Genomic DNA, 11,688 nt, shown 5'->3' on the forward strand with positions numbered 1-11,688 from the left:
CTTATTCCTAGGTTTCTGGCTTTTTTTGATTTTGAGGCTACTGCAAATAGGAATGACTTCCTGATTTCATTCTCAGTATGTTTGCTGTTGGTATGTATTTTTAAAACTTACTTGTATATGTTAATTTTGTGACCTGCTACTTTGCTGAAAGTACTTTCAGATCTAAGAACTGTCTGGTTGCATCGTTAGTCCATTAAGTATAGAATTATTACCACCTGAAAACAGGGATAATCTGACTCTTCCATTTCTTTTGCATTCCCTTCATTTCTTTCTCTTGCTTTATTACTCTATTAAGAATTCCTCTTGCAGGGGCTAGAGAGATGGCTCAATGGTTAAGAACACTGAATGTTCTTGCAAATAGACCCAGGTTCGAATCCCAGCACTCACATGGCTGCTAACAACTGTTTGTAACTCCAGTTCCAGGAGCTCCAACACCCTCTTCTGAGCGCTGTAGGCCATGCATGGGTCCACTCACATACATGCAGGCAATGCACCCGTACATACAAAATAAAAATAATAAGCAAAATATTTTTTAAAACGAATAATTCCAGCACAGCTGGGAGTTGTGGCACTCACTGTTAATCCCAGCATACAGGAGGCAGAGGTAGGCTTATCTCTGTGAGATCTGGGCCAGCCCGGTCTACATAGTATTCCAGGCTAGCTGTGGCTACAGGGAGACCAGTCTCAAAAAACAAAAATTAAAAAATTAAAAAAGAAAGAATGAATTTGAGCGCAATACTGAATAAGAGTGAAGAAAATGGACACTTGTCATGTATCATGCTCCTGATTTTAGGGATGCTTTTGCTTTTCCACCATTTAGTGTAACATTGGCGTTAGTTTGTCATATATGCCCTTTGTTCTGTTGAGGGATGATTTTTCTTTTTCTAGTTTCTTCAGGGATATTCTCATGAACGCACACTAAATTTTATCAAAGGCTTTCTCTGTTTAGTATGATTTTTGTCTTGGATTCTACTTATGGGCTGTATTACACTTATTGATTTCCAGATATCAAACAATCCTTGCATCCCTGTACATAATCTTTTAAATGTGTAGTTGAATTCAGTGTGCAAATATTTTGTTGAGGATTTTCTGCAACTTATTCATCACAGAAATTGGTCTGGTTTTCTTTTTTGTTGCTGCTTCTCTTATATCAGTATTTGGTTTTGAGGCTGGGGTGTTATTGGCTTTGTGGACAGTATTTGGAGGCATTCCTCCTCTTTCTATTTTATGGAATAATTCGAGAAGCAATGGTGTTCTTTCTTTTCAAAAGACCTGGCAGAATTCAGTAGTAAATCTGCCTTAGAAGGCAGAAGTATAAATGTCTTGTTCTAAACACTCAACAACACTTGAATACCCATGGGTCTGCACCCACCAATGTTCACTACAAAGAGAAGCTTCTCTGAGAAGGCTAAGAGTAGCATTTGTTTATGGGTATGAAGGTAAATGTTTAGAGGGCAGTTTGACAACATGCAAATTTAGCTGAACAACAGGAGTAAGTTCTCCCCTAGGGCCTAGGACCTCCCCAGCCATGAGTTTACTAGATTCACAGTACCTAGTATGAATTCCCTGCCTTGTAATAGGTCTATAATTCCATAGAGCAGTTGGTTGCCCCATAATAGTCATGCCATTATTGCAGCAGTGGGCATATCCTGCTTGGGAGGTTGGTGGTATGCTGGGTAACACCACTGATGCCTTTTCTCCCCCAGCAGCCTACATAGCACCTTCTGTCATTATGAAAGTGAACCAGTAGGGAGGAAGCGTCTTCCCTTAAAATCAAGTTTCAGCTGATTTCTTTCTATCTGTAACCTAGGTATGTGGTGTCTTCAGCAACAGGGTCTTATTAACTAGTTTGGGTGAGCAACCATGAGGAATGCCAATAGCCTATATTGACTTGGGGGCTTCCAGGGACTCCCTGACCAATAACTCATAAGGAGGTATCCCACACCTGATACTGAGATTTTTGTTTAATAACCCTTGCCTCTTATCTACTAATTTTAAGCTTAGCTTTTTCTTGTTGTTCTGAGACCATAAGGTGCCTTATTAGGTCAATTTGTTCTCTGATTTTTTTTTTTTAATACAGGCAACTTATAGCTACAAACTTCCCTCTTAGAATGTCTTTATTGTATACCCAAAATTCTGATAAGTTGTATTTTCTTTTGGGGAAAGTTTTTCTCCCTCTCCTCTGACTTTTTCAGTGATTCACACTGATTATTCAAAAGTATATTTTCCAATCTCGTGTTTGTATAGTTCCTGTAGTTTCTTTTACTGTTGATTTCTAATTTTCCATTTCTTTGCTTAATTTTTTATCCAAGTCTTAAATTAACTTCTTTTCTTTACTCCACTGGTCTGTTTATTTGAATCTTCTCTGAAGTCATTAAGAGTTTTTTAAACCAGACTTTTTAATTCTTTGGCATTTCAATCATTTCAGTATCTTTAGATTCGGCTACTGAAGAGTTACTAATTTTCCAAGGAGCCATTATGCCTGATTTAGTCAAATCTATGTTTATATGCTGTAATTTGCACATTTGTTGAGATGGATACATCTTCCATTTTTATATAAGGGTCTTCTTAGTGAAAGTTTTCTTTTGAAAGAAAGAAATTCCCATTCCCAATACTGCTCTAGAGAAGGAAACAAACTGCTTATATTGTTATAGCTCTGAGTTCTCCTTCCCACAAAGAGCCCAGGCTGGAACTTGAGACTGTTTTCCATTTTCCATATTGCTTTTCTGCTTTTCTGTGCTTTTTAGCTATGCTGTCACTTCTTTCTCTCCTGAGAATATAGTCTCCCCTTTGTTATGCTGAATCTTCTCATTCAGAGTCACATGGAGGAAGCTTCGAATCTGCGTTTACCTCAGAAGCCTCAATGCCTTCTTATATTTTAATAGCCTCAATACTTCATAAAGACCTTTCAGACAATTTCCTAATGACACAAGATGTTCTTTTTCCTTGTCAGCAAGTTATCTTCAATTCATATATACGATGAGTTGTTTCAGTATTTTTTCATTAATTTATCCAAAAACATTTATTCTATCTAATGTACAAAGCACTGGTCTATGTATAATAGTTATAATAACAAGATTCTACTACAATCCTCTAGATAATGCCAATGAGGTCACAAGTAATAAGATCACTCAGATATAAAGTGACTGTGTTTCCTCTCTCTGAGCTTTAGGTGGCAGTCTTACCATGTCTTATTAATCTTTGATTCTCCCTTCCATCTCTACTCCACCACAGCTTTATCACGTTATTTTTAGGTTCACTGGGTGCTCATTGAGCTACTACTATTACTGCTTCTATGGCTACTGCAGTCATTTTATTCCCATTACTACCTCTACATACTAGCCTTTCCTTAGTGGCAGAAAAAAACTATTAAGATAGAAAATCCTTCCAGAGTGTCAAGCACAAATAGTGTATGTGGCTATCATGACCCTACTGAACAGTAACCTGTGAATCCAGTTAAATCTAGACATCACAGTACAAAAAATGATAATGAATGTATAAACTCATTAACTGTGTAGAGGGCGGGTCCAGCCCCAGCTTCTTTCTATTGCTGGCAGAGTTGGGAAGAAGCAAGACAGTGAAGTCCGTAACAGAAACACACAAAACTTATGTCTTTAGCTGCTGATTTCTAATTTTCTATTTCATTGCTTAATTTTTTATCTAAATCTTCAATTACCTTCTTCTTCATTGTCTGGCATCAGACAATTCTTGCCTCCAAAAGTAGATGTCAAAGAACTGTGCATAGGTCATTCAGAAATCACAGCTTCACTTCATTCTACCAACAAGAACAGGAAAACAGACGTGCTTAACTGTCTAATTTTCTTACCTAACAGATCCATCTTGTTTTCCTCAATGAGGTGATTGATCAGCCCATTGGCTCTCTCAATTGTGCAGACAGCAATATCCAAGGAAGAAAAATGCCCTGTTGGAGAGGTGCTGCCCATATAGCCACCTACTTTTATTCCTACTTCCTGAAACAGACTCTAAATTGAATAAAAAAAAGACAGGCGAAATAAAATTAGAAAATAATCAGTTATACTTGGGTTCTACCCCAGAACACAGATATAAATCTCTAAAGATGGTTGCTTCTAGTCAAGACATATAATCATATACTAAAGTTATAGAAATAGAATCATACACTAAAAATGTTCAGAATTAACAAGGCCTGGTACAGATATTTCTGTTAAGAAGAGTGCAATAAATTTAAATTCTAACAATATTATAGAAATTAAAATTGGAGGGGCTGGAGAGATGGCTGAGCACTAGCTGTTCTAGCAGAAGACTCAAGTTTGAAACCCAGCACCCACATGGTGACTAACAACCATCTGTAACTCCAGTTCCAGGGGATCTAACGCCCTCTTTTGTCATCCACGGGCATTGCATGACACAAGCACACTTACACACAGGCAGACAATACACTCATACACAAAAAAATAAAAATAAGGGGCTGGAGAGATGGCTCAGTGGTTAAGAACACTGGTTGTTCTTGCAGAAGACCTTGTTCAAATGAATCCCAGCACCCACATGGCAGCTAACAACTGTTCTAACTCCAGTCCCAGGGGATCCGACAGCCTCTTCTGACCTCCATGGGCATTGCATGACATGGGTGCACTTACCTACATGCAGGTAATCCATGCATACACATAAAATAAAAATAATAAAATTAAAAATAAAAGTTTAAAAAATAAATAAGAAATAAAATAAATTTAAAAATTTTTAAATAAAAAAGAAATTTAAATTGGAGAAAATTTAAGTCCTAACATATTTAACTTAATAAATAGCAGAAAACTAGCTAATTTTTAATACTAATATAATGTTTTAAAGAACAATTTTATACTTCATGAGGAAAGTGGTCTTAGTCTACCAAACTTAGTTTCTTATATAATTGAAGAAAATTTTTCAGAAGTTTAAGTCAGATGGAACCGATTTTTTTTTAACTTTTAATTAACATACCTTCTCGATAAAAAGGATCCTTTCATTATTTTATTAATTTGGGTCTAAAACAAGACGAGGCAACCAAGTAGAAGAAACCAGCTTTTCTATCTGGCCTCTGAAATCACTGTTAAAAAGATTCTCTCAACTCTCACCAGCAAAGCTTCATCATGCAATAGATGGTGATTAACCCAGAAAGCCACTTATCCCTGAATAGGACATCTATATCAAAACCTCTGCCACCCAGGGTTCAGGAACCACTACAGAAGAGGGTCGGAAAGACTGTAAGAGCTAGAGGTGGTGGGAGACCACAAAGAAACAAGAGTTTTCCAGGCAGCTGGGAGCATGCTCATATGAACTCACAGCAATGGCAATAGCATGCACAAGACCCATGCAAACTCAAACCAGACAAAAACCCAGCATAGAAGCGGGGAAGTGGGCAAGAAGCCCCAACCCCAGCTGAGGAACTATTGGCAAACGATAACTACTGGGAGAGGAAGTTGGCTGTCTTTAAGGGAGCTGACAAGGCTCCAGTGTACAATTCACACCAAGGGACATTGGGGGACACAAATGTTGCTCGATAAACCTTACCATATATGACAGAATGGATGAAATCCCGGGGTGGGGGGAGGATGTATTGTGCAAACTTCTCAAAAATTCAAAAGATACAGATATATATATAGTATTTTCTAAAAAAGATTTATAGAACCAGAGAAACTTTAGAGATGTTCATTCTATAAATTTCTTCTGGGAATTTAAGTTTATTGAGTCTAGACATAGTGGTGTAAGTAAACTTATAAATAAAAATAATGAAGCCAATAGGGTGTGTGCCTGGGCTAAAGGCTAGCTAACTGCAAAACTGGCAATACAACCCAAATTTTTTTTATCTGTCAGTAATGATCTTTCTCTTCCAACACATACTGCTTCACTGAAGAATTCAAAATAGTAAATTTTTCCTATTTAATGAAATACTGTATTTGTGACATTCCTTAAAAACTAGATAGTCTCATATCAGTGCAAACTATTACTCATTCAGCAAGAATCATAAAACTAGGCCACAGATTTCAAGCATTCCCTTATGCATAATGGATCTTTCCCTCCAGTCCCTAAGTGTTTACAATGGTTCTTAGCTGGGATGGGACAGGCCTCTGTAAGCATGCTTGTCTTACCATACTTTAGTCTAAAGTCCAGCCTTCAGTTGAAATGCTGATTGGTCATTTGCACAATTACATACTAGCTCTCTTTACTCCCTAGGAAAAGTTTATCATGTTTTACATAATATCCTCCAAGCTACCCTCTTGATTTGATGTCCCTTTCTACTTTACAAAATAATAATTTTTAAGTTGCCCTTTTTAAAATTTCTTCTTTTGTTTCATTAGCAATACTAAGCTATATCCCTAGCCCTCGTTCTATTTTTTGTGACATGGTTTCACTATGTGGCCCAGGCTGTCACTGAAATTGCAGTCCTGCAATCAGCCTCCTGAGTAGATCAGATCACTTGCCTGTGCCACCAGATCTGGCTATACCTCTAAATTTTTTTGTTTTTAATGTGTACGAGTGTATTGCCTGCATGTATGTAAGTGTACTCATGTGGTACAATGCCCAAGGAGGCCATAAGAGAGTGTCGGATCCCTTGGAAGGTTGTTAGCCTCCACATGGATGCTGGGAATTGAACCTGGGTCCTCTGCAATAGCAGTCCGTGCTCTTAACTACTGAGCCATCTCTCCAGCCCCTGTCCCTCTAAATTATTATGACTTTTAACAGTTAGCTTTTAAATCTACATGGGACACAATAAAAGAAACTTTGTTTTATACCTATGTCAAATGAGTAAAGCCAACAGTGCCAATAATGAACCTTTCACTATTTCAAACTTAGTACAAAAACATTACCTGGAGGTAGGATTTCTTCTCTTTAGCCACAGAAACAAAGGGAAGAATAAACAAAGCTTTCTTCTGCATTTCCAAAACTCGCTTCAAAATAAGTAACTCTGCAACAAGAGTCTTCCCAGCACTTGTAGGAGCTAAAACATGATTATTCCACAAAATTATAACACAAAGTAACAACTGGTACAATGCATTAGTAAATGTTTTAAGCCATGCCTAGGCTCTGTAGTATTGGGTATGGCTTAACATCATTAAAGTCTCAGCTAGTGTTTGAAGCCTTAAACCCCTGAAATGTTCTTCTTTAAACTAGTTTCCCAAGTAGTCTCATACTAAACAAAGAGTTTTTAAAAATCTTCACATTAGATGGCTGGGCGTGGTGGCACATGCATTTAATCCCAACACTTGGAAGGCAGAAGCAGGTGGATCTCTGTGAGTTGGAGGCCAGCCTGGTCTACATTGCAAGTTCCAGGCCAGCTGGGGCTACAGGGAGACCCTGTCTCAAAAACAAACAAACAAAAAAAAAAAAACCCACTTCATATAAGCAATTAATGATGGGTATTACTGAGTATTCTAAAAGATTAAGTAAGGACTGAACAGCTAAAAGGCCTGCTATGAACAACTTTAAGATCATGATAGAAGCTAAGACAGAAACTGAGACAGAAGAGCTGTAAGGATACTTATGGAAAGGAGACTGGTGAGAAGGGGAAGCAAAGCCAAGCATAAGAAACACCACGTGCAAAGGCCCAGAGGAACACCTGGCATATTCTGAGGACAGTAAGTAATTTAGTAAGCTTGGAGTACAAAATCCTCCAGAGCAGCAAAAGAAGAGATTTTTTTTTTTAAATGCTATATGAAGAAGAGTTTTATAATCCTATCATATAAAGATTTTGGACTACTTTGAAAGCAATGCAAGATGCAAGCAATGCAAAATGGCTGATGTGGTTTTTTTTTGGGAGGGGGGGGTTGAGACAGGTTCTCCCATGTAGCCACAGCTGGCCTGAATTCATTATGGAGACCAGGCTGACTTGGAACTCACAGAGATCCTCCTGCCTCTGCCTCCCAAGTGCTGGGATTAAAGGCTTGTACCACCACACCTGGCTTCACTTGTGTGTTCTTAAAAACAGAATGATTAAACCATATTTATAAAAACTGATTTGGCTACAGAAGCTAGGCAAGATCAGAGAAAAAGATAAACTAGTTACAAGGCAATTATCTAGAAGACGACAGTGACCTATACCAGGTCACAGAGCAGAAAGTTCACAGAATCAAGAGATATTTGAGGTAACATGTTTTGATGATTGTGTAAGTCAGTGACTAGAGTTATAAATGATACCCAAGCTTTGAATGAAGAAACTGACCTTACCAGAGCTCTTCCACTATAACCAACTGACACAAGTGAGCACTTAAGGAGTACTTTCTGTATGCCAAAACTGTCCTTACCTCTCTCCTTCTAATTTACAAAGTCACACAGCCAGTAAATGATCCAGTTCTCAAACCCAATCAATCCAATTGCATAGCCCAAACATGCACCTATTTTTTAATTTTTAGTCTTTTTTATAGCCATAATGAAAACTCTGAGTGACTCAAGACCAGGGAAAACTGGCAAAAAGGAATTGTATCTTTTTTTTTTTTTTTTTGGTCTTTTTGAGACAGGGTCTCCCTTGTAGCCCCAGCTGTCCTGGAACTATGTAGACCAGGCTGGCCTTGAACTCACAGAGATCCGCCTGCCTTTGCCTCCTGAGTGCTGGGATTAAAGGCATGTGCCACCACGCCCATCTATGTATCTCTTTTTTTTTAATTTTATGTGTATGCATGTATTGCCTGCATGTAGGTAAGTGCACCTGTGTCATGCAATGCCTGCAGAGGTCAGAAGAGGCTGTCAGATCCCCTGGGACTGGAGTTATGGACAGTTGTTAGCTGCCATGTGGGTGCTAGGATTCAAACCCAGGTCTTCTGCAAGAACAACCAGTGTTCTTAACCACTGAGCCATCTCTCCAGCCCAAGGAATTGTATCTTACATTTGATACTTAAGTCACTGCAGTAAGCACAGGTTAAAAATTATACGTCAAAGTTGCCCTTGGAAACCTATGTAAATTTTCTTATAAAGAATATTACATATTGTTTTGTATATACAACCTCATACAAACAAGCTATCTACAAAAATATAATGCTCACACACTGAAAAACTGAGATCAAATAAGGGAGAAGCAGATTGGCATTTCACATTATAAACTCCCTCTGGGACATGTTTATTAAGCAAGCAGAATTTTTACTCTATAAATTACCATTTTCTTGCTTCCCCTCCCTTACCACATAATGGAATTTTCATTAACTTCAGTATGCATAAAATGAGACTCCACTTCTAATAATATTTTATGAGTTTTCCTAGTTATAAAGCATTGGCTCATCTGCCTTTTAAAAACTGTATCCACCCCAATAGAGTATCATTGACACTGATAATAACTTTAAAGTAGAGAAATTAATTTGCATAAATTTGAATACCTGAATAAACTAGATTCTTTCCTTCCAAGACTTGTCCAAGCAAAAGGCACTCTGCCTGCCATTCAAACATCTTTTTCACACCAAAACTGTGATATTTCTCCAGAACTGCTTTAGGAAGTCCCCAATTTGCCAATAGCAGCTGGTCTAGTTGGTCATCAGAGACTGTTTGCTTGCATATTCCTTTTAGGAAAAAGAAAATTTTGATTGTGCAATTAGTTCTAACATATAACTTTAGCAGTTAGCCCTCTATTATTGGAATTCATACATGTTGAAACGAAACTGACCTACGTGCTGACTCAAGAGACTTAGGAAAAATTGACCATGTGTAAAAAAAAAATACTAGAAAATTGTTATTTGACATAATTCTAATTTTTTTTTCTTGTATTTTGAGACAAGGCTCTGGCTGACCTGGAATTGACTATGAACACCAATCTGGCCTCAAACTTGCAGACATTCCCCAGTCTCTGCCTTCTGAGTGCTGGGATTAAAGCTGTGCCCCACCACATCCAGTATGAAAATTCTTTAAAGTTGCAAAGATCTATCCTATACACAAGGAATAAGAATTTTGGAGTGACAGGAAGTGGGAGGGAGGCACTCCACAGTGATAAGCATCACAAAACTTAAAGAAGTTTCTACTGAAGTTTTGCGATGATTGCAGAATCAAGGAAAAAGGAATTGTGGGACATGGTGTCGCAGGTCTCCAGCATTTGGGAAGCAGAAACAGAATCAAGAATTGGAGGCCCTAGGTCAGCGTGATCTAGAGTAAGATCTTGTCTCAAAAAATGAACAAGAATTGAGCTAACATTCTTAGGAAACAATACAAATCCTTTCCAGCTTTGCTCTAGACTCCAAAGAGCCCTACCTGACACCCGGCAATCTGCTATAAGTATCTGTAAATTGTACCGTGCATTATTCGAAGCAAGTCTCTGACCGGGTCTGGCAAACTTGAAACTTGTTTCTGTAAAGTTGGAAAGACCCAGAAACCACTTGAACATTATGATCAGGCAGTTGAAAGCACGCATATGTCTGGCATGGTAGCCTACGCTTCTAGTCCCAGCACTCTGTGAAGGATTTCTGTGAGATGCCAGCCTGGCAGAGGCAGAAGGATCTCTGTGAGATGGAGGCCAGCTTGGTCTACACAGGGAGACCCTGTCTCAAAACAAACTACACACACATACAAACGCGCTAATATCTACACAAGCAATAGCTGGCTAAAGCCCAGTGAGCTGTGCAAGCCGGGGCTGGACCCGAAGGCTACTCAGGACCATGGCATCCAGGGGCTGCCTACAGCGCCCACAGCCCAGAGAGTTGTACTATCTGCTCCTGGGGCAGCAGAACCGGGTCCAAGCGCGGACGTTGGAGTCCCAGCCCCAGGAGTGGACTACCTGCCCCTGCGGTCCCCGGCCCAGCCCCGGGGGTGGACTACCTGCCCCTTCTGTCCTCGGCCCAGTCCAGGGGGTGGACTACCTGCCCCTGCGGTCCCCGGCCCAGCCCCGGGGGTGGACTACCTGCCCCTTCTGTCCCCGGCCCAGCCCTGGGGGTGGGCTACCTGCTCCTGCGGTCCTCCGGCCTCCGCCCAGCCCCGGCGGTGGACTCAGCACCGGCCTGGGGACGAGCTGTGGGCTGACACTACTGTCACCGCCGCCCGAGAACGAGTCCGAGCCGGATGCTGAACGTCGCCGTTTCCCACTCCGACGCGGAACACTCATTGCAAACAAGTCCCTGTTAGTTGTTCAGGGCAGCACACAGTCCCAGCGCCCTTCCACCCGAGACAATGCCGGCCTTGCGCAAGGTGCCTTCACAATCTCCCCGCCACAGTCTTCAAACTGGGGCCTCCCAGCCAGCCCCGGAACCATAGAGTTCTTGAGGGCTAGAGTGATCCGACAAACATCGACTCTTCGGGAAGGAGCGGCTCCTACTAGCGGCTGTCTTCCGGCCTCCGACGCTGGGCTGCCTGTGAAAGTGAGAGGACTAGAGTAGCCTCTAGTTCTGAATCTGATAGCCCGGCTTAAAAACGTTTTTGTCCACTTCTGGTTCGAACAGGAAGGCTGTACTAACAATAAAATGAGCTGCCTGAAATAGGTGAATTAGGGAAGTATCTGTTCTTCACTGTTGGTATTTTTTTCTCAAAAACTGTTCCAAGCAGGGGTGTGGTGGTACATGCCTTTAATCTCCGCACTCACTCTGAAGGTAGAGGCAGGCGGATTCTGTGAGATTGAGGCCAGTCTGGTCTACATAGCAAGTTCCAGACCAGCCAGGGCTACAAGTATACCATCTCAAAAAAAAAAAAATCCAGATTTTGTAAAAAAAAAAAAAAAAAAAAAAAAGATTTTTTGTATCCTATGTTTTTTTTGTGAGGATAACAGGCTGA

At 40.1% G+C, this 11,688-nt stretch overlaps 1 protein-coding gene across 3 annotated transcripts in view; it reads right to left on the bottom strand.

The window, feature by feature from the left end:
* Polq (DNA polymerase theta) overlaps window positions 1-11,151 on the bottom strand; it is a 124,577-nt gene extending 113,426 nt beyond the window's left edge. For all 3 annotated transcript variants that reach the window (XM_029568225.1, XM_008842915.3, XM_029568226.1), the window contains exons 1-4: window positions 10,867-11,151; window positions 9,318-9,497; window positions 6,822-6,952; window positions 3,827-3,983 (exon numbers count right to left, since the gene is read on the bottom strand). In XM_029568225.1, coding sequence (XP_029424085.1) covers window positions 3,827-3,983; window positions 6,822-6,952; window positions 9,318-9,497; window positions 10,867-11,026 — 628 coding nt within the window. In that variant the 5' untranslated portion in view covers window positions 11,027-11,151. The remainder of the gene's footprint in view (window positions 1-3,826; window positions 3,984-6,821; window positions 6,953-9,317; window positions 9,498-10,866) is intronic.
* Window positions 11,152-11,688: the final 537 nt, after the last annotated feature.

Source organism: Nannospalax galili, unplaced genomic scaffold (genome assembly GCF_000622305.1).
Source record: "Nannospalax galili isolate Female #2095 unplaced genomic scaffold, S.galili_v1.0 scaffold18, whole genome shotgun sequence".
NCBI classification, from domain to species: Eukaryota; Metazoa; Chordata; class Mammalia; order Rodentia; family Spalacidae; genus Nannospalax; species Nannospalax galili.